The 27,466-nt window shown below is 33.2% G+C and overlaps 5 protein-coding genes and 1 long non-coding RNA gene across 9 annotated transcripts; 2 read left to right on the top strand and 4 right to left on the bottom strand.

The window, feature by feature from the left end:
- Nucleotides 1-66: 66 nt before the first annotated feature.
- LOC128156767 (CD63 antigen-like) lies at nt 67-4,012 on the top strand. 2 transcript variants are annotated; one of them, XM_052819054.1, is made up of 8 exons: nt 67-208; nt 596-662; nt 1,029-1,259; nt 1,564-1,638; nt 1,977-2,087; nt 3,063-3,251; nt 3,555-3,638; nt 3,795-4,012. In XM_052819054.1, the coding sequence occupies exons 2-8, from the start codon at nt 603-605 to the stop codon at nt 3,861-3,863; spliced, it is 819 nt and encodes a 272-aa protein (XP_052675014.1). In that variant the 5' UTR covers nt 67-208; nt 596-602; the 3' UTR covers nt 3,864-4,012. The 2 variants fall into 2 exon arrangements, with proteins under 2 accessions (XP_052675014.1, XP_052675013.1); XM_052819053.1 differs by having other exon boundaries at nt 78-292; nt 3,795-4,011.
- A 261-nt stretch (nt 4,013-4,273) lies between these two features.
- On the bottom strand, nt 4,274-8,632 carry LOC128156327 (tetraspanin-9-like). Of its 3 annotated transcripts, none has more exons than XM_052818425.1 (8): nt 8,270-8,622; nt 7,886-7,956; nt 6,874-7,104; nt 6,700-6,774; nt 6,416-6,526; nt 6,108-6,293; nt 5,655-5,738; nt 4,274-4,938 (listed from the first exon to the last, which is right to left on the bottom strand). In XM_052818425.1, exons 2-8 carry the CDS (start codon nt 7,949-7,951, stop codon nt 4,852-4,854), a joined length of 840 nt encoding a protein of 279 aa, XP_052674385.1. In that variant the 5' UTR covers nt 7,952-7,956; nt 8,270-8,622; the 3' UTR covers nt 4,274-4,851. The 3 variants fall into 3 exon arrangements, with proteins under 3 accessions (XP_052674385.1, XP_052674384.1, XP_052674387.1); XM_052818424.1 differs by having other exon boundaries at nt 4,277-4,938; nt 8,274-8,615; XM_052818427.1 differs by lacking the exon at nt 4,274-4,938 and adding an exon at nt 5,323-5,469 and having other exon boundaries at nt 8,274-8,632.
- A 649-nt stretch (nt 8,633-9,281) lies between these two features.
- LOC128156328 (uncharacterized) lies at nt 9,282-10,911 on the bottom strand. The gene is made up of 2 exons (XR_008239700.1): nt 10,772-10,911; nt 9,282-9,750 (listed from the first exon to the last, which is right to left on the bottom strand). It is a non-coding gene; the product is annotated as an uncharacterized LOC128156328 (long non-coding RNA).
- Nucleotides 10,206-14,840, top strand: LOC128156326 (uncharacterized). The gene is made up of 11 exons (XM_052818423.1): nt 10,206-10,360; nt 10,643-10,663; nt 10,790-11,152; nt 11,241-11,452; nt 11,597-11,761; nt 11,972-12,119; nt 12,211-12,368; nt 12,470-12,618; nt 12,719-12,843; nt 13,554-13,868; nt 14,139-14,840. Exons 1-11 carry the CDS (start codon nt 10,330-10,332, stop codon nt 14,318-14,320), a joined length of 1,869 nt encoding a protein of 622 aa, XP_052674383.1. The 5' UTR covers nt 10,206-10,329; the 3' UTR covers nt 14,321-14,840.
- A 3,668-nt stretch (nt 14,841-18,508) lies between these two features.
- Nucleotides 18,509-20,622, bottom strand: LOC128155527 (neuronal acetylcholine receptor subunit alpha-6-like). Its single transcript, XM_052817289.1, has one exon. It carries the CDS (start codon nt 20,511-20,513, stop codon nt 19,248-19,250), a length of 1,266 nt encoding a protein of 421 aa, XP_052673249.1. The 5' UTR covers nt 20,514-20,622; the 3' UTR covers nt 18,509-19,247.
- Nucleotides 20,623-25,116: 4,494 nt separating this feature from the next.
- LOC128156906 (acetylcholine receptor subunit beta-type acr-3-like) lies at nt 25,117-26,548 on the bottom strand. The gene has a single exon (XM_052819236.1). It carries the CDS (start codon nt 26,511-26,513, stop codon nt 25,269-25,271), a length of 1,245 nt encoding a protein of 414 aa, XP_052675196.1. The 5' UTR covers nt 26,514-26,548; the 3' UTR covers nt 25,117-25,268.
- Between the last annotated feature and the right edge of the window lie 918 nt (nt 26,549-27,466).

The raw sequence follows: 27,466 nt of genomic DNA, 5'->3' as shown, positions 1-27,466 counted from the left end.
TAATTAGCATTCTTCCAAAGTGCCGCCTCGCCTACAACTGTAATTGGTCACCTGTGTAAGGTATGGACATGACGTCATGCCGTCTACCCAGGTATATAATGACCTGTCCATTGTTCGCTGAGAGACCCCCACTGTGACGCAAAAAATCCCAAAACAAATCAACAACAACAACAACAAGGTTGGACACGTTGTGAGGAGGTTTTGTTTGGTAAGCAAACATTTTTCAAAACCAAAAAGTCAATTCACTACAACAGGTTTCAAGTCATAATATTTTAAACGGACAACAAACAAGGTAAGTTTTATTTCCAATCATTTAAAAATCATGTACATTTAATAAAACTACAAAACTTCATTATTTTACTTATCGGATTTTTAATTTACATCGTTTAAAATAATACAAAAGAGTTTTGGTAATACGAGTCAAAGTTTTAAACATTCTTTGCATAAAAAAGGACCATATCACTAATTGGTAATTTCTTTTTAAAAAATTTATTGTTAATTTTTCAATCCTTTTTTTTTCTTTGTTTATTTAATTTCGACGATGTTATATGAAACAAAGTAATGTCCATCAGTTCATATGCTCACCTTTTGACAGATAAACAATGGGTTGCTGTGGCACTCTTGGACACATCTACCTTGTGGTTGTGAATGGACTGTTTATGGTAAGTGTCGACGATTCTCAGAAACAATATTCAATTGATATGTGAAATGAATATCAAACAATATACGGAAATAATAATATATTCAATAGCTGTAAAATCAAGTTATTGAAATTGATCTCGCACATATCAAAAGATACATTTTCCGTTATCCATGTATATAATACTTATAACAATTGATGTATATAATAGTTTTTGTGGATTACAGATTGTTATTTTCAGCTTTTGAATTTATAACATGTAACTACATGTATAAGATTCTAAACTACTGTTTTCGAAAATTTCTACGAATTTTTCTATAATCAACTCTATTTTTTTAAAGAAATTCAATATGCGAGTCAATGCAACACAATATCGTTAATTTTCCAGCTCTTCGCCATCATGTTGATCGTGCCCGGGGCCGTGATGCTTGCTGACGTCACCTACGTGAACCAGAAGGTAGTGCCCCTGATGAAGACGCTGTCCGTGGGGAGCTTCAATGCCGCCGACCTAGCAGACGGCCTGGCCATCGTCATGGTGGCGGCAGGGGGAGTCATTCTGTTCATCGCCACCCTGGGGATATGTGGGGCGTGTAAGAAGGCGCGGAGCTGTCTCTGTGTTGTGAGTACTTTGATCATTGCGGGAAATAAATAACACAATTAGGTTTTTTCCCAATGAAAACGAAGATCAGATTTTGTTGTATAATATATCGTCGCCCATGTAGTATGTGCTACCAAAAATAGGTTTTTAGTGCCATCTATATTTATTTGATTGGTCATAATTATGTTTTACAAGATTTGAAACATATTTTTGAATTTAATATATTTAATTGATAATTATATCTGCACAGTGCGTCATCAGGTTTGTTTCAGTACTTGCAATAATGTACATGCATACAATTATATGTATGATATATATTTTTCAGTATTCCTTGGTTGTGTTGAGTTTAATTGTGGCCCAGACAATTGCAGTTGTTTTATGGATTTTGATGAATGCCGAGGTGAGCAATTTTTACTGTCCTATCCCTTTTACAAAAAAATATGGAAGCCTTCGATCCCTTTGGATCTGCGCGTGAATAGATTACTTTTGATATCGATATAAATAGAATTATCAAGCATATGCAAAGAAGGTGTTAGAAGAGGCTAGGGGTTAATAGGAAATAAAGGGTTTTTTGTACTTTCTGATAACCTTTGTGTACATCTTGTTTTTTAAGCTTTGAAATTTTTTTATATAAACTTACCATATAGAGTCACTGACTAGAATCCTTTTAAAGCACGGGATAAACATAACGGGATTATATAAATCCACAACCATTACATGAATTATTTCCCTTTATAGGCCCAGTCCTATTTGAAATCTCAGCTCTTATCACAGCTGACCAATAAGTACTCAAATGATGATCTCACCACAGACGAAATTTCAACAGCATTCAACTTCATGTTTATGACTGTGAGTATTTTTAAGTGCAAGTATAATCATTATGCAAATCTCGTATTGACCAATCACATATACAATTGAATCACTTAAATGTTGCATAATCATTGAGCATTCTAGAGATAAAAAAAATTGAAAAATATTTGACTTCAAAATTGCAATTGTTTTTATGTAAGCCATATATGGTGTGTTGTATTTACAAAGACTGTAAACCAAGCCTTATATTACATGGATTGTAAACCGAGCATTATATTACATAGACTGTAAATAAACATTACATATGTATATTACATGGACTGTTAACCAAGCATAATATTACATGGACTGTAAACCAAGCATTATATTACAAAGACTGTAAACTGACCCTTATATTACATAAACTGTATTACATGTACTGTAAAGCAAGCATTATATTACATTGACTAAACCAAGCTTAATATTACATAGACTGTAAACCGAACATTATATTTCATGGACTAAACCAATCATTATAGTACATGGACTGTAAACCGAACATTTTATTACTATTACAGTACATACGTTAATTATTATTGGGAATGACTGGCTGAGGAACGATCACCGACAATTATACTACAGATATTTGCGAACAGAGGTTGCTCGCGAATCTCGCGTACATTTTCCGCACGCGTACAATTTTTTGTTAACATTGGCTATTTGTTTACATTTTTTTCGTAAATAATCATTTCAACGATTTTACCTGTTCAAATTACCGGTAGCAGAGTGTCGTTCGTTAGCTCTTTATATATATGCTTTACTTTTGACATGAACAAGTCGATCTTTGAATAACATACATGTACCTATAAGTTAAAAAAAATTAATAAATTGATTCCACAGGACATTGGTCTGGGGAAAAAAATGCGTCGATGCATTCTTTATTTTTTCGACCCTATTAATAAAACGCATACTAAACAAAATGGGCATATTTCATGCATATATTTATCATTATAGTATGGCTTCAATCATTTTCAGCTTGAGTGCTGTGCAGTTAATGCAGTGACAGGGACAACGAACGATTTTGACTCCACCCCCTGGGTTACAGGTGGGTCAGCCGGCTCCAAGAACGTCCCCATCTTCTGCTGTTCTGGTATTGACGCTAATTCCGCTGGTGCGGCATTCACCGCGTGCACTGACTCCGTCAGCACCGGTTATTACGGAATAGTAAGTTTTGAAACCTCATCTCATTCTTATATGTACCTACTTCGGCATTGTATGGATGCAATGTTGCAGACACTATTGAAATACAACCACTTTTGGAATTAATTATCTCAATAGTGGTTGCAACAGTGCGTGTGTACTGATTTTTTTTTTTTTATATATATATATATATGAACTTTTTTTAAATTATGCACGAAGAACACAATTACATAAGGAAACATGCATACCCTAAATAAAACTTCTAATTATATCGATTCCTATAATCACAACTTTAATCTACAATGGTTTATTCAAATTTCTTCCTAGGGCTGTTATGATGCTTTCTACAATCTCGTAATGAAGTACTCCATATACTACATCGCTGTTGGAATTACCATCCTTGTTGTTGAGGTAATCTACATAATAATAATACAGAAGCGTTCATGTCATAAACATACATTTGATTTACTATTTCCTTTAATCAAAATGAAGAACACAATTTCAAGTCATCGAAAAGTTTTAATTTACTTTAATTTTATATTAAACTTGTGTGATAAAATTTTACAGACGCTTGGAGTTTTCTTCGCCTGTTGCATGTGCAAAAATCTGGGAAAGACTGAAAACGGGAAAGTCTGAAGTTATCTGAGGAAAAGCCCTGATTGTGCGTTAGAAAGTTAAATACATGTAAATATATTCAATCATTTGCCTTGATTGTTTGTTATAAAGTTATTGTTAAAATAAAGTTTTCAAAACCGTTCTGTTCTTTTTATATATACAACAAATACATTATCATAAAAGTATTAAATACAATCTTGAAGTCAGTGAAAATTTACGACTTGTAATATATATTTAATACTAGATCAATATTTACAAAATCTCTATAATTATTCGTCAACATCGTCTTTATATCGATAAACAAAAGTAAAACAAGCTTTATATATAACATGATTTTATTTTTAATATAAGCAAAGTACATCAAAATTAACCTAGAATTTAGAATTGTATTCAAAATTTCTTTCAGCCTAAGAAAAATCATAATTTTTAAAAACAAAACACAATATTTCTGAAAATGAGTAAACGTAGATTTGTATAACATAAGAACAAATGTAATAACAGGCTTTACATAAAACATGATTTTATTTTTAATATATGAAAAATACAGAGAAAATCAACCTATTATTTAATTGTATTCAAAAATTGTTTTTTTACCTTAAGAAAAAGTCCAATTTTTTAAGACTTACAACACAATATTTCTAAAAATGAGAAACGTAGACTTGCAGGAAACAAGTATCAAAAGGTGTACAACAAGTTAAACATTGATACAAAGAAGTTTAAATGTGTAAGTAAGTGTCACTCAACTCAAGTTTCCATACTTTAAGCTTCAATAACTTTGTAGTCAAATGGCACAATGGTAAATACATGTATATAAAAGAAAATCCAAGTTTAAATTTACGAAACAATTTTCCAACCATAAATATATCAATAATTTGCATGATAGAAAACGGAACATGCAAAGAAGTAAAATTGATATAAAATACGGATAAAAATGGACGGAATCCAAGAATTATAGTTCCTTGTGCACAAGATCCATTAACTTGCTGACGTTAACCCGTATTTGATTGGTTTAAACAATTTTGGCGGCTCCAGACAGACTCTTGCCATCCTCCCCTCCTTGTTTTATAATAACAATGGATCCAATAAAGGCTACCAGCTATAAATATACACATGAAAATAAGCAATTGCGATGTTTTGGAAAATATAAAAGGGAAACCTGCCAAGCATTGTTTTTGCTTTTACTAAGAACTTCTTAATTATTTACGATAAATAGTTTTTACAAGATGGCATCGAAAAAACATAGGAACTAAAACTTAAAAACATAGTACACATTCCTTGATGCTTAAATTGTACTTGGTGCCAAACATTTCGGTAATCTAAATAAAAATACGAATTGCAATCTGCAATAGAAGACGAACAATGAATTATTTATTGATAACCGTGGTCCACACCAATAAACAGACCATAAAGTGATTCCTTTAAATGATAAAAAAGTCCCCCAGTGGCTTGTAAATAAAACAAATAAACAATTGATTGCTTCTGTATAATAAGGTTGCCAAATAACCACCATAAAGTGCAGACATTGAGCATGCGCATTGGATACCTATACACCATTCCGTTTTCCATTTCTGATGCGTGACTGATTAATACTATGTATTAGAAGAAGTCCCGCCAAAATTGACAACAGCTTCAATGTCCAGGGAGAAAAGAAATGGTTTGTTACGTTAACAGAGAGATGAACTGCTAACATATACTACATGTAGTAATATACCCGGAATAAAAGAGAATGTTTTGATAATGTGTCCCACCAAATTATGGTCCCCCGTAATACTGTGACCATAACTGTCCAGCTGTATTAGTCCAATTACTTACCTCCACTAGTAAAATGATGACTAAGATGGCGATGAAGGCCGTGCTGTAGGAGCTCAGTAAGTCGTACGTGGCGTCATAACAGCCCTGTAAGTATAATGGCCATGATACATGATACTAATCCTGAAAATAACGCGGGGGGGGGGGGGGGGGGCGGGGCGGTGTCTTAGTATTATTTTATAAAACTAATCTTACAAAAACTCTGCGGAAATCCGGATATCTAGATCAATCTTCACTCACACCATTTAGGGAATAGTTACACATAAAAATGCTTATCGAAATAAAATATTTTTACTCTCTTCAAAAAAAAAAATCAGAAGAGGATTCCTTGACCTATTTCCAATTTAAAGGCGACAGATAACAGAATGATGATATTTAATGTAGAAGTTACTAACAAACCGTAGAATATTGTTTTTTCTTCTTTTTCCCTTGCAGGACTTTGAAATTAACACTTACCTTGGTGTAGAAATTAGCCGTGACACTGTCTGTGCAAGCAGAGTCTGAGTATGTGGCATAGTTTGAGGCGGTGACACCAGTACAACAAAATGTCGGAATATTTTTACTTCCGGCGCTGGCTATCCAGACAGAGGAGTCAAAGTCGTTTGTGGTTCCGGTGACAGCATTCACTCCGCAGCAAGACAGCTGAATAAATAAATGACCATACAACGACTCGGTAAAAAGTGCGAAAGCAAAGTTACCACAATTTCATCCGTTTCATGCATACTACGTTACTTTTCTCATTATCGAATCAGAATACAACTTACAGACATGAACATGTAGTTCCAGGCAGAAGATATTTCGTGGGAGGTCAGATCATTGTTTTTGTAGTTATTTTGAAGCTGACTAAGTAACTCCGTCTTCATCCAAGTCTGGATCTGAAAACACAACAGGGTTGCCATTGATGTTTGACTGGCATTGCGATGAACGCAAACTTGAAAGCCTCATAAAGGTAAATTAAACTTGTGTCTGTTTTCGATCTTTGACATATCTTTCCTTTTCAAAGCTTCATTGATCTTCCAACGAGAAACAACAAAGATCTTGTACTTACCTTGTCATTCCAGACAAACCAGAGGATGACAACAACCAGCTTGGCCAAGAAGAAAATCAGTACAAATGCAGCATACTGAAACAGACATAGAAACGTAGTGTTTATCCCCTTTTTATTAACAAAGAAGTAGTGTATATCAAACAATTACCATGCACATAATTACACTCTACTCACAACGACCAAGCAAAGTCTTTGCTGACAAAAGGCTCCACAACAACCAAACATGGATACGATAAGGACAAAGGTCCCAAAAATAATTAGGGTCACGGACAGACCCTTGGCAAGGTCACCAACATTCAGAGCTCCAAAAGATAACTGTTGCAACAGGGGGAGGATTTCATCATTGATGACATCAACGTCTACTAGCATCAAAATTCCTGGAATTAGGAGGCCGAGCCCGAGCAGCTGAAAACAATGTGTTGAAAATTTTCACCGATCTCTTAAGAGTAAGATTGAACATAGATTTAAAACTGCCTTCGACATTGTTTCACTATTTATGAATATCTATCCTTTACAGTTATATGATGGAATGTGTAGAAAAAAGTAAAAAAAAAGAAGAAAAAAAAAAGAAGGCAATTCTAATATAGAACATGTTCTTATTCTCAGTCTATACATGTTATAGCGTGAATTTGATTATTCCTTCAATCAACCCTTTTTTTCTACTTTTACCAGACCCCTTTTCTTTTAAAAAAAAAATTTAATGCATATGTACCTAAAAATTTAAATTCTAAACATGTGCATGAATTCAAATACCGAGAATTTGATTTACAGCTATCACATCATTCCAATCAATTATCTGATCAACTGGGGTTCACTATGAATAAATAGAATTCATTTTGTAAAACCACGGTGAAAAGGTCAACACAGATTTGATTTAACTTTTGCATGAAGAGTGCGTTTAAATGGTTTTAAATGGACGAAATCCCGAAGACACTCGCAGACTGGTTAAATATTTGGCAATTTTATATTATATAATTACGCAAGAATATTCTCAAAGCGGCAAACAATTATAATACAATCTAACTACGTTTTATACATATCATGTGGAACGTCCAAAAAGACTTGGACTGTAACAAGTTTTGTAAAAAAAAATGAAGTTTGAAGGTTAATCAAAGTAAAGAAAATCAATAAAGCATTAGTGTATAGGTTAAAAAGGCGTTGAATACGTAAGTAAACAGTTCGTTACCATAAACAGTGAGTTCACCACCACTAGGAATATCTTCATACATTTTCCTCCGCACGAAAGCGCCATTTTGACTGTTTACAAATGAGAATTAAAGTAATGGTAGAATACAGAATAGAAAGAATCATTAGTAGAACATGATAACTTTTTTTCATTCGTTAAATATCAGAAATGCTCGATCTTTTACTTGTTTTCCGAATAACATATAACTAATCGTTCAACGTTCTTCAAGTTCAAATTGTCATTATCAAAGAATTTTTTTAATAATCCTGTTTTCATAGAATTTAGAGCATGTTCTTCTTGCATGCCGTTTTTAGAGCTTGTAACAACTCTGATACCTTGAAGCTAAGTTTTGGGGTAAAAAACACAATATTCGGTATTACGTACTTACTTGTTTGCGAATTTTATTCCTTTGTATTTTTCTTTTCGTTGGTATTAGATTCAAAGTGTATTTCTAAATCACATAAATCCACTTCAGTCACGATTTTCAAGCGATCAACCCGGGTTTCATGAACTTCATGCAAGGTTGAATATTCGATTGGTTTAAAGTTCATACATGTATATCTCTTGAACAAACAGTTGCAAAATACCTCCCTCTGATATTGCGAGTGATTTATATTTATAACTGTATAATGACCCAAATCGATTTGTTTGTTAAGACGGTTTCAATATACAAAAAGGTTCTGGTAATAATTCAGATATTAAGTGTAATGCCCATGTAATTACATACATGTACACATACCTTTCGATTTACTGGATTATTTCCTACAGGGGAGATATTATGTGTTCTAGGCTAGCTGTAAACAAGCAACGGGTGTAGAAATGTACATGTATAATCTAGATTTATTAATTTAGAGCTAATTACTAAACCTTAGAGCGCATCTCGTGCATGATTTTCATTTTTCGAAGACAAAACTTTATTGAATCTTCGTCATATAAACAACTACAAATAAAGTTTTTTTTAGATACCTACTGTATAATCATTGAACGTTAACATACATTTTACAACTCGTTCCGTGTTCGCATTGAAACCAAGTAGTTTAAATCTCCACCAGTCAAGAACGTCGAAACCAGAAAACAAGAGGATTTCGAAATCCGGGATTATAGGGATTTCTAGATATGGTGTTTATAAAAACAGACAAAACAAGGACAGTATTTGAAGATTAGAGATTATTGTGTATTAAAAATGCCTGTCTGACTAATTATAGTACTTAGACAGAGTTTTAATGAGTGAATCTTGGCATAAACCTCCATCCATGACCCTATATACATGTATCTATAAGAAAACTATCTCCCACATTTCAAAGATTTTCGTACTCGGCACTATATATTAAACAGGATCAATCTTTCTAGTAAATCCTATATAAATAATGCTATCTTGAAAAAACAAAAAATAACAGTATTTTGCTTCTTTTATTTTTATGGAGCTATAAACACCAAGATCAAAAGTGGCCGTACTAAGTATGGGGAATGTTTGTCGCGGTGATGTAAATACCATAAAATGATAAAACCCTATATCTTTGCGTTTCTACTACATGTATTTGCAACATTCGCTAGGTGGTCTGAAAGACTTTAATGTCTTAATTTGAATTAGATTACATAATATAAGAAAATTATTTTTGATCTGAAAATGTATTTAATGTTTGTTAATGATAAAAAATGCACAGTTGATTTTTGAACTCGTAACTTACAAATAAAAAGTTAACGATAGATTTGCTTTTGGTCAACAAGACCAACTGAAGATATAGTTCATTAAATTGTTAAAAAAAAGTGTACATCCTAATTCCGAGGTGTTCATACCTCAAACACTTTTTTGTGAACAAGGCCTTCACAGCTTCACAGTGGCTCTTTTGATTACTATCTGCGACCTATCGTAAACAAAAGAAAACAATTGGCGAGAGTACCAGGAACAAATTAAAAAAAAAATTGTTGGTCATGACGCACGTGTGCGCACATATCCGGTTTTCAGTTCAACTTAAAGTACACAATTTTCGTGACGAAAATGTACATGGTTGCTTTTGCATCCGACCACGCGAAAAAAAATCACATATGACGTCATAAACAACAAATATTCTCATGATATCGCTTCTTCCTAGCAACCACATTCTCTCTGACCAGTAGATGTTCATTGATATAATTGAATGGTCATTGTTGTTCCGTCACGTGACACATAAGTCACGACTTCAGAGTTCAGATATTGCAAACAAATCCATTATATCCAACCTTGTTAAAAGTATTATGACACGGTCGAGATAAAATTCGTCGTTTACTTTTGTGGGGTGGGGGCTTAGGTTTCTATCTAAGTTTATAAACAGGGTGTCTCTATCAAGATCAAATTCAAAGTTGTTGAACTGGAGGGAGATGTATTGGTTTTGAAAAGCAGCGCACTTGCTTATTTAACGAGTTGAGCTACTCTGAAAAAAAAATTGTCTTAAAATACTCATAAAATGTTTTCTCTGGGATTAATTTATTTAACAGGTTTGTATTAGATCCATATTATGTTTTATTTGGCAGCATTGATATCTTCTAGAAACATAATTTTAGTCACTTTACGTAAAATTCTTTCTGATATCTATGTATAATTTTTCAGGGTTGCCATATTTTTTACATTTCCAAAGTTGATGAAACCCTTCTTAAACATTGAAAGAATATTATACTTAAACATTCTTGGAATGCATACAAATTGTAAAACTGTCATATATTTTAAGACTATAAAGGATGAATAAAATCAAATAATTATTGTTATTTTACTATTTTTAGTATTTCCTGCCATTGTTTTTGGTAAGTTTTTGATTTACTATTTATTTCAAAAATCTTGAAATGTACGTCAAAAAATTGACGGTGTCATGCTTCATAGTTCTAAGATGAATTGTATCCTGGTATACATACTTGTATTGCAAATTTCAGCTGCCAGCAATAATAAGATTGTCTGTGAATTCGACACAAAACCTCTCTCGTGTCCCGCTGGTACAACCATACAAATAAGAACTGTCAATTTCGGTCGGACTAACTCCATTGTTTGTAAGAAGGACCTCACCATCGACTGTTATTCCTCTGGGCGCGTAACAGGATTAGTGGCTCAGAGATGTAACGGACACGACGTATGTCAGTTGTCAGCAGACGCTGGAATTCTGGGAGAAGATCCTTGTCCCAGCATTCCAAAGTATCTCGACATCCTGTGGGACTGTAACCCTCTTCCGACCACAACTCCGATGACTACTACTACAACTACAGTTGCCATGACAACTGCCCAAGCAAAACAAAACCAAGGTAACGATAAACTGAATTTTTTGCATATAATTTAAAAAGTATGAATGAAAAAAGAATTAATGTACGTAATGTTGTTTGGGTGGTTCAGGGCCAGATGTCTGTCACGGGAATCTAGTGACCGGCCCCCGCGGAGTACCAGATAACCAGATCAAAGCATCCTCCACGTACAGTAACTCCTCGGGCGACAACTACGCACCGTATCGGGGTCGGCTTTACAGTTTTAGCCAGAGCTTCCAGAACGGAACATACCTTAATGGAGGATGGTCGGCAAGAGTCAACGACAAGAACCAGTATATTCAGGTGTGGTGACACTGCATGGAACTCTGCAGCCATGCTAGTTTTGGAAACTAAAGAAAAAACCCTATTTCCTTCTGTCACATAAATACTGATATTTGAATACGCATTCAATGAATATTCTATTCTGATACTGAAATCTTTAAACAGGTCCAATTTAACTCACAAAGCATTGTAAGAGGAGTGATAACACAGGGCAGAAACATCGACTTCCATACACAGTGCTGCTTCGAACACGTCACTAAATACACCGTAGAATATAGCGTCGACGGCGTTCACTTTGATCCTGTGAGAGATTCTAACGGAAACCCGATCGTAAGTTATGTTTATATACCAACTTTCAGTCTGGTTACCGTGTTAATAACATATAAGTATATATATTCAATAAACGTATTAATTTGTCTTAAACATCGACAGATAATAGAATTTTTCAAAGTAGCGGCACTCTCGTTGAGACTCCGATCACTTCTTTATTCGATATTAATACCAATAAATTCATTTATTTAACAAACGAATGTTGTTTAGGTATTCAATGGAAATAATGACCAAGAATCGGAAGTAACAAACATGTTCGGGTGTCCAATCATCGCCAAGTATCTGAGAATCCGACCTGTTGATTGGAGGAATCACATCACCCTTCGATTTGAGGTGCTCGGTTGTCCCTCCAAATCAGGTAATATACCTTTGTTCTGTCAATCATGATGTTAAATATTGTAGTTATTTATCTTGGTTTAATTAATAATCACTGATCTCTATGTCCATAGACCCGTACGGCGTTTGTCCACAAGGATGGAAAGAGAGACCCGGAAGTGATACTTGTTATTTGATAACGACACGTGATGCAAAAACATTTGATGACGCACGAAAGACTTGTCGTCTGCAACAGGGGGATCTATTGGTAGTGGATGACGTACAGGAAGCTGTAAGAAAAATAAATTTTGAAAATCATTCACGAGACTTTTGGGATTTTTTATTCACCTGTGTTATTTTATCACAATCATTTTCTTTTTTTTGGCATTTTAGGCTTGGGTTAAGCAGGAACTTGACGGCATAAAGAAAACGTTCTTTCCAAGTTTCCTGTACCAGGTGTGGATAGGGATGTCCAATGCCCCTCGGACAGATTCACAAAACTTTAAATGGGTGAACGGCGCCCCACATGACGTCAACGTAGTGTACGTCATTCTCATTGAGAATAGTTTAGAAAGTAACTGAGATAAATACATATAACATTGGTTTTGTACAACTGCAACAGCCTATTTTCATGTTTTCTAGGCCTTGGAAGAAAGGTAATCCCGATAACTTCGCTGGAACGGAACATTGCGCAGAATTTGTAGACTCCGAACTCAATGACGTTAATTGTAATTCACCAGTTAACTATATATGCGAAAAGAAAAAATGTAAGTCATAACAAAAACCATCACAGTTTGAATACTTCACTCTTTATCATATACAAATGGTTAAATTATAGCTCCCTACTTATAAGCGGATAATTGGATGAGTTGTTGTCAAACCTATTTTATTTAAAAAAATGTAAATGCTTACACCAGTTGAAAATGTTGACCAATTTTTACATACTATTTTGTGAGCTAGCCAAATTTTTTGTAAATTTCAAATATTATATTATATGAGTTAGGGTTTCAATGGATTTCAACAAAAATAAATGTAAACAGTATAACCTTTAGACGTATAATGGTAAAGCTTGCGTTTTGTAAAGTGAATTAAGATCGGCGTTTCTCTCAATATCTGTAAACTTAAAACGTCTGTATAGGTCCCATATATTTTGAAATTATATATCAATAATAACAATAAAGTTATCTTGATATTCTTCTTTTGACGTATAATTTCAAAATATTCTGCGGGATTGTGAAACGTAAAGACAACAAAATGAGGTATTTAATACCAATTTGACATTTTAAAAAACCACTACACAATTGTCCAGAAGTTTAGCAAGATATCTCTATAAAAAAGCAAAATTGTTTATCATAATGAATTTTTAGAAAATGCATTAAGTTTTGTGTTACAGTTTGTTTAAAAACGGAAACCCTTGTAGTAAATCTTTCCATAACAATCAAAATTATGAATTCGTATACTTTGAATTAATAATAAGACTGGACTTATCCCGGGCCCGCCACAACACAGACTCCTCCAGCCACAACGATGTCGTCAGGATCCGGAGCTTCTGGAACAGGAAATTCGGGTACCGGAAGCGGTGGAACAGGAACTGGAACTAACACAGGAAGTAGTGGGTCCGGAAGCGGAACTGGTACAGGTGGTAGTGGGTCGGTGACTAGTGGTGGAAATGTTGGAACACATGGATCACACTCACAGTCTGTCACTACTCCAAGAACAACAACCACTACACAAAAATCAGGAGCTACCTCAACTACGTCAAACGGCCAGTCTGGACAGTCGCACTTTTTAGGTATTATTTCAGTTTCTCATTCATTCCTTCGTCATGAAATGGTAATAAAATAAAATGTTACACCTTTCTGTCTATCATTTAGACTTTACTTTTCTCAAATAATGTTATATAGCTAGTAATTTTTTCTGATAACCCTCTTTAGCCAATGTTACACTTGTACACTTTAACATACGCTCATAATGACGTGATCACGATTTTCTGAAGTTTTGAAAATTTGTCTTAACGTTTTTATGTTTTAATCTAATTTATAACAACAATTATTACTTTCAGCGGGATGCCATGATATGTCTGATTGTATTTACATCGGGATCGGGTACCATCAGTCCTGTAAGGGGTGTAACTACGTCCTAGAATGTCTGATCAATGGTCCATCTATCAACCAATGCCCTCAGGGTTACACGTTTGATAACAACGTACGCATGTGCACCACACAATCAACTACTTGTTACTAAAATACGAAGACGGTGCAGTTTACGTTAGGAAATTCATTTTCTGTTTTGAATATATTGTTTTGACGTTCTGTCATGTACATATATTAAAAAGATCATCCGTTTTTATTTGTTGTACCTTTTAGAGTCGTAAATAACTATATATATTTGATGAAATTACGCGTTATTTTATATATCACAACAGAAATGTCATTCTGAGATAATGTAATCTTTTGACATACGATGGTCAATGAATCAATCAGAGTTATTCCTCCTCGTTTCAACGTTCGAATATTTAAATCAACTGTTTAACAAATTCGACATTAGACATGGTGGGCTAAATAAAAAAAACCCCAAATGTTGGAACGACCCAAGTACCAATTAATAAAAATTTACGCGCAGATATGTAATTTGTACTTGATAGGTGGAGAGTTGCTTTTTCGCCTATGAAACATTTATGCTTTTTTCTCCCTTGACATGATCCAGGCATGCATATACAACACTTACCAGTACAACTTGTAAATAAAAAGTATTTACTACTGTATATGTTTATTGAAGTTTGTGTGCTTTCTTTTAAACATTCTTTTTTGAAGTTTTTCAAATAGCATATCTTCAAGCTTTATATAGAATTCATATTGACTATTATTTAAACAACAAAATGCTTTCTTTGTTCATTCATGCAGGATATGACAGTGGCGACATTGCAGAAAAATACAAAACCCACTAACACAGAACATGCGTTGGAGGGTTATGTATTGCAATGATCGCTACCTTCATAACCCGCATTAATCATCAAAGAAAGTATTTTATTGTTTATATTTACATCTTTCCAATAAAGATATCTTGGATATATTTCCTTTCATCGATTTCAATTGTATTTCTTTCACAGGTATGTGTATTTTTATTAAAAACCATCAAAAATTGATGGAAGCAATAACTTGGGACAGACTATAGTCGATAAACAGGGCGTGTAGATTTCAATCCTATTAGGTCCAAAGAGCTATAATGTTCTTACTTCTGCATTGTATTGTACATCTGGACTAAAAAGTATATTGATTTGGGTGCAAATAGGAGTTAATGCGAGTGATGCTCAGATAAACGTTTCCTGCAAAGTGAATTACTAATATAGATCTATATATTTTTATTCTTATTTGAACGAGACTATACAATTATTGTCTATTATTCATCTCCTTTTTGCGTTAACGATGATTTTGATAGGATTTAATGGATATCTTTTTATTTCATCGTCCTTCATTCAATATCTCAATCTGGTGTGTCCTTTGGTGTTGATAGACATGAAATAGAACCACGTCACGTATTTGGGCGGAGTTATTCAAACCGCTTGTATTTTTTTCCGAGTCGTGTACAAAAGAATGGGGAAACGACATCGACGATCTTCAAATGATAAATCATGATAAATATGCTATATAAACCTTTGGATATTAATATTATTTTTTTTAAGAATCGTGAAATAAGAATGAAGCAATGTAAAAGTTTAAAGAAGTGTTTGTGAACGGGAAATAAAAAAAAGTGGTTAAAAGATCTTTAAAATTGCATAATCATTTAAAATTGTATCCAAAAATAGATGTCGTAACATGATTATTATGTTTAATGCATTATTTAAAATTTAAATTTAAATAATTTCATAACACGAAATTATTACTAAATTACCCGTGACCTCATAGAACTTGCCAAATGTCGGTGAATGAAAGAAACGAATAACGGACAAGCCTCTTAAACCAGTTAATAAACAAAAAGAGTCGTAAAAGAATTAATTTAATCTTCAGGTATAAACTAATGCTATACCTGTACGTTTTCGGTCGTCATCTACCGTTGAATAAAAACTTCAAATATTGATGCATAGTGCAATCTTTGAAAATCATCTTTTCTAATCCCATTAAGTGGAGCAAATAAATTAAGTAGGTAGTTACGATTGGCAAATTTTCAAGAGTTTTACAAGACTCACCGACACGATTTATTAAGAAATTTGAGAAAAAATTATAGTTTCCTGTGTTGAGTCGGGTGAATAAATTCACGAAAACCATAATATTCACTAAAAAAAAAAATTTAACAGTTTTTTTTAATGTGGGATGAGAGAATGTCGTGGTATTATTTATTTATATTAATAAATATGTGCAAAACATGTATTAATTTTTTTAATTTCCAAAATGTGGTGGTATTATTTATTCATATTTATATATTTGTGCAAAATATGTATTCATTTTTTTTTTAATTTCGACCTACCGACCAATTTTCTTTATTAGTAAAAAGGGTTGAAAAAAACTAATAAAAATATGGCCTTCCTAAAATTCATTATGAAACCAGGATTAGAGCTTCTAGTGTAGTTCAGGATGTTCAAGTGGTTAATGGTGTTGACCTTTAATTAACAGTGGCGCATACAGTCAAGTATATTAAATAGTTTCCGAAAAAGGTGTTGTCTTTGGAAGTTTTCTTGTTGACCTCTAGATCTTGTTCCATTACATTTATTAAGATTATATGTGACCGAAAAGAAACTTTTTCTCGACGGCTTACTAATGGAAATGCGATATATCTCCTTTATCAGCTATTGCTGAAGTGATTTCTATGTCACAAAATTTACACACTGGTGTCAAAATTCTCCTTTCTGCAAGTTAAGGAACCGAATACTTAACAAACTCAAGACTTCACAGTTATTTTTTAATCCTTTAACACATTTCTCTCTATCCGATTATTTGTTTTTGGATTAATGACAGAGTTGTATTAGTTTGAAGGGACCCTGAGCTGCATGGTCTTGCTCTGGTACAACCAATCAGACACTGACCTGATGAGAATACGTGTATATCTGGGACATTTATAAACAATTTGATTTTATTCAAACTCGGAAACCAATATTTAACGTATACGTAACATAATCATCTTGAACCTAACAACGAGAGCAAATGTAATTTGACTGGATAGATAATCAGTATGGTTTTTGTAGAAAGAAAATAGAAGCAGTATACGTTGTCATCGCAACATTTTTTTTATTAAATAGAATTTGGTTGAGCACATAGTACAACTAATAAATGAAATCTTTCGGCATTGAACACAGTGTGCATTGTAGTTCAAAAAGTAGTGAAATTCATTGATTATAAATACAGTACATATTGAAAAAATGCGCTTCATTTCATTGTGAATGTACAATACTAGTACTTCGATTCAGAAGACTGTTGATAACATGAATTATACACATGTATTCCACAAAACATTTCTAGATGTCCATGGTTAAACATTTTCCAAAAACTTAGTTTTCCAAATTATCCACATCAGTCATATTAAAAATGATTTTGAGCTTTTAGGTATATTGCAGTAGTAATCAGTAAATAGTCATTCAAAATGTTCCATATTTTTTTAATGCTGTGCAATAAACATCATATCGTATGAGTTATATGACCATGGATTACTTACCTCATTGATAAGCTTTAACAAACTTTAAGATACAAATTAAATAATTCAACATTAGTCAATTTTCACAACCAAAATAGTAATTTCGTTTAAAAAGTACTTTATATATATATATATATATATATATATATATATATATATATATATATATATATATATATATATATATATATATATATTTCTATTGTTCGTGTCGTTAGCCATTTTTAGTGCTTTATATATATATATATATATATATATATATATATATATATATATATATATATATATATATATATATATATATATATATATATATATATATTGAAACACAATAAAATCCACAGTGGTCGGCGAGTTATAGATAAAAATTAAATAAGAAAACACGAAAAACATTCAATATAGCTTAAGCGCTTTCATTTTAAAATCTTAAGAAGCTATATAATGGTTAACCATTATATAGCTTCTGAAGATTTTAAAATGAAAGCGCTTAAGCTAAATTGAACGTTTTTCGTGTTCTCTTATTTAATTTATATATATATATATATATATATATATATATATATATATATATATATATATATATATATATATATATATATATATATATATATATATTTATATATATATATACACACACACACACACACACACATTTGTATTTTTGATATTGATAATAGCATTTTGAGTGGATAACCTCCTATTTCCGATTCATCACAAAACCATTGGCAACAATATGATACATTTAAAAAAGTCCGACAATATAAAATTATGTATCTTACAATCTAAAGGTACATACAAGAGTTATCAAAACAATTTTCCAGATTGTTCTTTATTGTCTTCCTCATTACACGTTAATGGTCTTTGGGGTCTACTCAGCCTTCGGGAAAATAATCCTGAACGTTAAAATAAAACATCAAGTTGAAAACAACTTCATTGTCAATTTCTAAGCTTTCACGTTGTATTTCAATACATGTTTAAGATACCCTGTCATTGAAAAGAAAAGAAAGTTTCGATTTCGTTGACATGAGCATAAAGTTTCCCCATTCACGGTAATAAAATTTTTCAATGATTTTAGAAGCAGTCAATGTAATGATGAATAATCTGAATAGCAAACAAAATCCGTTTCACACAATACAAAAACCCTCTTTTAAAGTCTTAAACTTTTTTAACTAATGGCACGACTTTCTGCAATACACTTTTATAGGCAAATGACTCTTCAAATTTTGAGTGTTCTGTATTATAGCAACTTAACTGCAATCTAATTCTCCTTTGTAATTTAAAACGAAGCCATTTTGTTCCAAATAAAATACGTCCGTTTTTGATAGCAAAAAATATATGGTGATTATTCTTTTTTCATCAAGGCCTTCATTTGATTTAAAACCTTACAGCTGCTTAAAAAATGAGCTTTAAAATGTGTATTGATCTTAAATTCCTGATAATTGACGAAATCGTATGGTTTCCCGAAATTCTTATATAATTCAATTGTCTGAATCTCCATGTAGTCCAGGGATTATATATTCTAAATTAGAATATATAGTTTCGATTTCTAATGAATTACAGATATGACAATTATATACACAAGATTGCAATTGATCAGCATAAATCCAAACATAACCACACAGAAGCGGTCAGTAGCTTGGCCAATATCTTTCCAGGTCAAGGACGGACTCGATTCGTTGTCTTTATCATCGTCATAAGTATCTTTATCCTCCACTTTATTATTCATGGCAACATTGCTGTCGGTCCATGCCACTTTCCGCTTCTCTCTTTTCAAGCAAAATTTCCCACCGAGAATCATTTTGTGAAACCTCTGCAAGTAATTTGGAATTTCCACGTTGTCTTCCCTGCTATAGAATCTCAGTCCTATTATAACTCCCACAGTCATAACAACTCCCACCATGAAGTCTCCCAGAAGTTTGTAACTGAGATAGGCCACGCTGGGTTCCGATCCCTCGGGGAGCTTTTCTTGAATGAGTGTCAGATAGACAGCGACGGCAAGAAGGACTGTCGTCACAAACCCGACACGCTCACCACAACACGGTGGCATCAAAAAGGCAAACAGTTGAAGGAAGGAAAGTAATGCAACAGGCAATACCAAACTAGAAATATAATAAACAGATCGCCGTTTCATTTTCACGGACATCACAATCTCCTGTAGGTTCATGGTATTTGTTTCGGAGTATATTTGAGTCTCAACTACGTCCCAAAGAGCATTTTGAGAGTACTCTGACGTTGCCATTGTCGAACGAATGGGAACTAACAAGACCTCCGTCTGTAGGTATCCAGGTAGATAAAACCGCAAAGAACAAGTCTGGAGATCGAAAGGATAGTACGAGAGGTCGGCGTCACATGTGCTCTCGAATATGTTTGGTGCAACCCAGGAAATGTGGCCATTACTGTCAAGTCTCACATTCATGTCGCTATGTCCAACTTCTACTAAAGGATCATACATAAGCATGTTGACAAGAAATGGCATCCATACTTTTTTCTGGGGTACTAAAGTGGTCTGCAGGTCTCCGCCGTACGAGGCGGGGGTCCAGGTTAGGCGGTGATCTAGCCAGTGGACACCTAGAGCCCCCGTGATAGAAAATTTGCTGATGGATTCGTCAAACTCCTTGATGCTCTTGAAATAAAACGTTATGTTCACTTGAAGTGGTGTAGATCTATCGTCTCCTGGTCGCAGATTACGGTCGTAACTGGTCGGAAACAAAGCCGTATGCAAGTTCTGTTCGTTTGTGAAGGTGTACATCTGGCACGGTATCCAAAGACATAAAAACGACAGGGCAGTTATAACGTCCATGACTAAGAACATAATGAAAAGACACTGTGCAAAAGGAACCGCTGTACACCAAAAATCACGTCATTGACATAGAACTCATAAAACAGGACTAATGCATATTTTTAAACATAATAATCGTTCTAAATGAGCGCCGAATTAAGTGCTCCTATAGTACCCATTCACAGATTGAATCAGGTCAACATCTAATGGCATTGGTTTAAGTTTATTTAAACACTGAAAAGGGGATTAATGGACAAGCCAGAGAAATTTGGCCGAGTTCAGCCTTATATAAAAAGAGTGGACATGAATTAAGAATACACTCGGCTTAATGACATTTACATGTATATGCAGGGTGATATCGATATCGATAATACGGAATCCCATATTTTCACAAGTCATGATAACTTGAGCCGAACGGGTATTGTAAAAGAAGTTAAACAATTGCCGCTTTCCTGTTTAATTAAAAGTTGAATTATTGACATAGTCAGAGTTTTTTAATATCATTCCTAATTGCTTATTTCACTCATCGATGCCAATGGCTTGTTAAATTAACGAAGTGCAAATAATCTTCAGCGAGTTGATTGATCTTGTTTGATCAATGTTAGAGCGTTGCTGATTCACCTCCAGTTAACTATGAAGGTTTTCTAAAGAAGTATCTAGATTCACATAAAAGTTAGGTAGCAGGTAGTCCAGTCTATATGTTGGTCGGTTTAAAACCAAATATTAAAAAAAATTAAGTAACTACCGACTGATTCCATAAGGTCCGAATAGATTGTTTTCACACACACGGATATATTGTGATTAATTGCGTACATTCTCCTTAACACTGGACTTAGCAACAGAATTCATTTTTAACACTATCTTTGTCATCAATTTTATCCGATTCAGTTTTGATTATCCTTGTTGTTATTGAAGCCTGCGAATACACATTCTATTCATCATAGGTTACTTTTTTACCAGATGATTTAAATAAATATTACTCTGTTTTTAACAACATTTAAGAACTTTTAATTTTGTAAATTTATTTTAAATTTATTCGAATGAGTGCTCAGGCTACTTTCACTGAACATATTAGATTCACAGCAGCCGATCGCATAGAGGAGTTGAAAAACATCCAAAACTGTTCTTAGCAAAAAGCTTAACACAAACGATACCGTACTTCTACATTAAATATTTAAAAATATTTATTGAAATTATTTTTGTGCAGTCAATAAACACGCCTGCATTGAAACTAAATATTCAATTAAGCATTTTATTTTCCTAAGGAATATTCTTGCATTAAAGCGCCTTTGTGAAAGAAGAATTAATCTTTAATACGAAAACATCTAATACTGCAGATCATAATAGCTAGATTTAATTTGTACGGATTTTTTGTCACTGCGCAAAATACTTCGTCTTTTTATTTTTCCCTTTCTACGCCAGACATACTTGCTAATAGACATTGTATTAAGTAAAATAAAAAATCCCAAGTAAATTGGTCTTGTCGTTCGCTCCCAGCTCGAAGGTGATCGAAAAAGCTTGTCAGATGAAATACATATTATTCTCAGCTTAATCACAATAAAAACAATCGCCAAGCCACTTCATTGTCAAAAAATTGTATAAAGATAACATTTGCGTAGGACATAGTTACAAAGTGGAAGCCTTTGAATTTTTGACAACATGCGCAACCTCATTTTACAACCACACAAATTAAATTAAAATTAAACATGTCAAAGTTTTCATTCGAAAAACAGTATATTGAATATATACAACTCAAAGGCATAACTACTTTCTTTAAATAACTTGATTATTTTTTGTTTGTAAAAATGACACAGCCGTTTTTAGTCAAGTTGACGACATCTGCCCATAGCTTTACTGTTTAGTCCCCTACCGGTGAAGCCCTACAAGTAAACTAGGAATATTTTTATTAAAATCAGGTTAGATTTAGATTCTTATACTATGAATTTAGGAAAAGAGAAGAAGGGACTTTATCGTGCAAACCTTATCTAACACAGCAATTATCACTCATCGAGTTCAACTGTATTCATGATTGGGTTACAAGTTCTATGCTGTTGCGTCTATTTACCCTAATTGACCTAATTGAACCTAAAGGACAAGAGCGTACAATGCCTGACAAATCTCCCGCACCCAAAATCTTGAAATGGCTTCGGTACATATAAAAAGAATTTCACATTTGAAAGTGTATAACATGTATAATATAAAACACCATTCTCTGATAAATTGCCAAATATACATTTTATAATTTGTACTTATCTCTTTAAAATTTGTTTTATTAGTTTATTTTCTACGCATCAACATCATGATCTCAAATCTGTGCTAGCGCTATTTTTGTGCGACCTTGCTAATACAGAGCCGAACATTACGTATTTTTTTTATCGGTATCTAGAGCGTATTGAATATTCTTTTCGAAAAAATCTAAAATTAAAAAAATGATTTACTTAAAACCACAGTTATTAAAAATAAAACGGTGGCTACGATTCGAACACCCTCCACCAAACTCACTGATCTACGGTTATACAGTACTGGTATGGTGAATAATTTTGAGTGTTTGACAATTATTAATAATTTAATAAGAGTGCAATGTTTTTGGTGAAAACTACGAATTTTGACCCATTAACGGTCTAGACTCCATTTTAATAAATCAATAATAAAATGAATAAAGACTTATTCTTTGAATAAAAGTACTCTTAGGATGGAGTCAAGACCCATTCATACCTAATATTTGCAATTTAGAACAGTAAATGATTAAGATTTTTGCATAAAAAGCTATGCAGTTTAATTTGGAAACCAATATCTCTCGTGTTTACAGAATGAAAGCATATGTATAACTCACACCATGACAATTATTCTATAACAATAGTTACAAGCCAAAAATTAATATTTTAACTGAAACTGGCAATCGTTAGTCTTTATCGCTCCAAGTGGGGGATATACAACGCCTTGTACGCCCCTGTCCTTTACCCATAGTTGATGAAGAAACTACATGTAATTCAAAACGACTCTTTTTTCATTATCGATCTGGCTTGTCCTTAAAAGAAATCTTTAATCGAGTTTTCTTTATTTAGCACATAAAACGATAATTGTTTCAAAAACGGGAGGAGGGGTGCCAGTAGGGTACATTTTTTCTTATGCAATACTCTTAGAATGCTTGTTTTTCTGGTAAATTATTTTTTAAAATGAAAAGCATTGATTAATTAATGGACAATGACAAAAACATTACATATATTTATAATCTTTGGAAAATTATCATTGATAAAAGGATGTAAACAAATGAATATTTACTTTCGCACAATGTTTCAGTAAAGATTCATCAAGGATTTAAAAATAACGTGTTTTTTTTTTAATTACAGACTCAGAATGTATGTATGACAGTCTTAACATTTATATACATACGAATTGCCAGTGTTTCTATATACAGCACAATATAGCAAAAGTAAACAAAAAACTGAACATCATAAATTTGAAAGTAGAAGCTTCCGCTATACCAAGTTACACAGAGAGTAAAACAAAATTGAGTCGCTCGATCTCTGACGCCTTGCTGACATTAAAAGCATGAGAGAGAGAGAGAGAGAGAGAGAGAGAGAGAGAGAGAGAGAGAGAGAGAGAGAGAGAGAGAGAGAGAGAGAGAGAGAGAGAGAGAGAGATTCCCAGTCTTAACTACACAATATGCAAAAGTCAAGGAGAGTTTCTGAGGTATTAATAGGAACGGTTGTCAAAACCATGAGTATGTATTATTTGCAATAAAAACCACTTACAATCAAATCAACCTATTATAAAAGAAGAGATGAAAGTATGCTATTTTATAAGTAATCTCTGATTAATAATGGAATTGGCAGTTTGACATTTTTGTAGATATTAGGTTTGTTGTCTGTCAGACAATTTTGGAATCGACATCTTATCTGGCAAGACTTTCGTTCGGAATTCCGTAAAAACGTTTAGTGGAATATGCAATCCTTCAACTTGCTCTGTGGTCTTCCATAGTTCTATCAGTTCAGCGACACAGAGGTGACGTAGAAAATTTTCAAATTGCATCTTATGAAGTGCAATTTAGCAACATACATTTCTAGCAAAACCCATCTGTTTTTACTTCTTAGCACCTCAATTCTTCTCTTCAGTGGCATATTTCTCTGTATTGGCCATTTTTAAAATTATTTTTTTCTACATATTATATTACAACCTATTGTTAAAGTCATTATTCCCTTTTGAAAACATAATAAAAGTAAACAACTTCGTACTTTTTACGCACATTCATATGTATTTTCATGCACGTGTATTAAACGTGCAACTTTTGATTATTAGGGCATATAATGGGAAAAAACCCACTGTTAATTCTTCTTTTTGCCACAATAAACATTACTGATGTTATTACGACAGTGAAATCTATTTTAGATTTGATGAAATTATAAAATAGGTTACTTTAAATATACTTAAATGCGCTGACATCGCTATTATATGCAGCGAAGATGTTTCAAGAGAGGTACGTTTAAAATTAAGCAAGTTTAAGCTAAACGCCCTACACGCAATATAAAAGCAAACTATTGCATTAGTAAAATAGTTGTTGAGTACAAACATTTGATAATTTCATATTTTTATAACTGTAAACAATTACAGGTAAATACAATATATCACAAGCGTTTCTTGTTTTTTACTTCATATACCGGTAAATCAAATTGAATACAATGTAAGTCAACACTGTACCGGAAAAAATATGTCTTGAAACAAGGTGGACAATGCTACATTTATCAAGTTAAAATATCGTTAAAAAAATTACAATTGACATCCACTTAATTATGTATAGATAGATACTATAACGATTATGTATACAATGTTACAATTGAATAAACAAAATCCAAATCCAAGAAGGCATGCTCTATCAAAAGCCCGACTTATATCCATCCAACAAATTTGTTTCGCCGACGTGTCTTCGGACTTCTCCTCACAACCATCGTCCACTTGTTCAGGCTTTATTTTTGGACTCTTTTTACGAAACATTAAATTATGCAAAAATCGCAGATAATTTGGTATGATTCTATCTTGATTTTGGTGGTAGAGTTGAAGTCCAGCAATTACGGCTATCACCATCATTATTCCGATCATAAAGTCTACCAAAAGTTTGTAACTGAGGCACGAAACGTTCGGTTCCGATGCCTCTGGAAGCTTTTCTTGGACCAGAGTCAAGTAGACGGCGATCGCTAGCAATACGGTTACAGCAAACCCAACTCGCTCACCTGATTCAACGGGGATCAAAAATACAAACAGTTGTAAAAACGACATCATACAAACTGGCATTATCAAACTGGACACGTAAAACTGAAGTCTCCTCCTCATGTTCACCTGTAAATGAAGTTCCTGCCAACCAAGGGAGTTATCCTTTGTATACACTTTGGTGTCTGTTACTTGCCAAATACCATTCTCTTCAAATTCCTGTTGATTCATCGAATTTTTCAATTCAAATAATTTTACCTCGTTTGCCCTGTACGCCGTCAAGTAGAAACGTAGAACACAGGATTGTGAGTCGAAAGGATAGAACGTGACGTCAAGATTACACGTGGTCTGGTACAGATCAGGAGTAATCCAGTGCAAATTCCCGGTGTTGGCTAAACGTAATCTAGAACTTTCCTTGCCAAGTTCCCCAGCCTCGGAAAATGAATTAATGGTGATTAAAGACGGAGTCCATAACTTTTGTTTTGGAATAACAATGCTAGAAAGATCTCCACCGTACATACTGGTATTCCACTTCAGTCGGTCGTCATTCCAGAAAAATTCGAACGCTCCACTGATAGAAAACTTACTCTCTGATTCGTCCAGATCTTTTATGCTGGTAAAGTAAAATGATACATTGAGAATAAGAGGCGAAGATCTATTGCAGCCTGGTCGAATATTTGAATTGTAATTTGCGAAAATGTCTGCAAGAAGGGTTGAAACATCCGTATTCGTGCAGCACACGACAGAAAAACAAAGGAGAAATAGGAGCTGCTGCGACATACCTGAAAATCCGTCTAACGACATCCCAATGAACGATTCATTTACCATAAATCGTGTTTGAAGATAATTAATGTAGGGGTGGTCCTAAGGGATCGTTGCCATGTATGAAATGATGGAGCCATGTGTGTAAATATTCTATCAAGACATTATTTAACGAACCAATAACATTAATAATTGAGGCCTGATTTCCAATAATTTCTCCATTCATCAATTTTGTTTTGTTTAAGATCATCATTTATTTAATTTCCAATTGATAAATTTAAAAAAATCTAAACTAAATTTCCTTTGATCGATAGGAAAAAATTAGTTCTTAAGACTAGCACAAAGCGAAATCAATTCCCTTATTAAACAATATTGGCCATGGTAATTCAATCACTCTTTAAAACCTGCTTAGTCTTTAGCTAGATTCCTTTAGAGGCAATACTTTTTTTTTTACCAATATTATAGAAAAATTTTCTCTATAAAAAGAAAGTTTAAAAAAAACTTCAAACAAAATTTTATTTTATTATATAATTTAAGTGACGTTCATAAAAACAAATTATTTATGTGACCAGGACGCTTAAACCATTAAATTGTTTATTAATCACCCCCATCAACCCATTAATCGTCGCCGCACTGGTCAGAATCCATATCCATTGAACCCACTCTTATTGCGGAAGCATTTTCTCTACGGATACAAGTGAATCTACAAAGAGATTAAACAGTAGATTTCTTAATATTGGATTTCACAATGGATTATTTAATTACAATAATTGTCACCAGACCTAAATTAACGGATTTTTGGGTATTGACGAATTATTCAATGCTATAACTGTATGAAGAATTGAAATCATCAATCGCATACAAGTTACCATAAAAAGTAATAAGCGTATTGATTAGTGCACAGAGATAGAATAAGAAAACGTATTATGACATGAACACTAACATCTCTATCTTAATTACCGTTTCTCTTAAAATTCTGATGTCAATAAATAAGATACTTGCCTTACATACATTTAGTA

The sequence above is a fragment of the Crassostrea angulata genome, chromosome 7 (genome assembly GCF_025612915.1).
Source record: "Crassostrea angulata isolate pt1a10 chromosome 7, ASM2561291v2, whole genome shotgun sequence".
Lineage (NCBI taxonomy): Eukaryota > Metazoa > Mollusca > Bivalvia > Ostreida > Ostreidae > Magallana > Magallana angulata.
The sequence above is the reverse complement of the archived record's forward strand: the minus strand, read 5'-3'. Positions and strand labels throughout refer to the sequence as shown.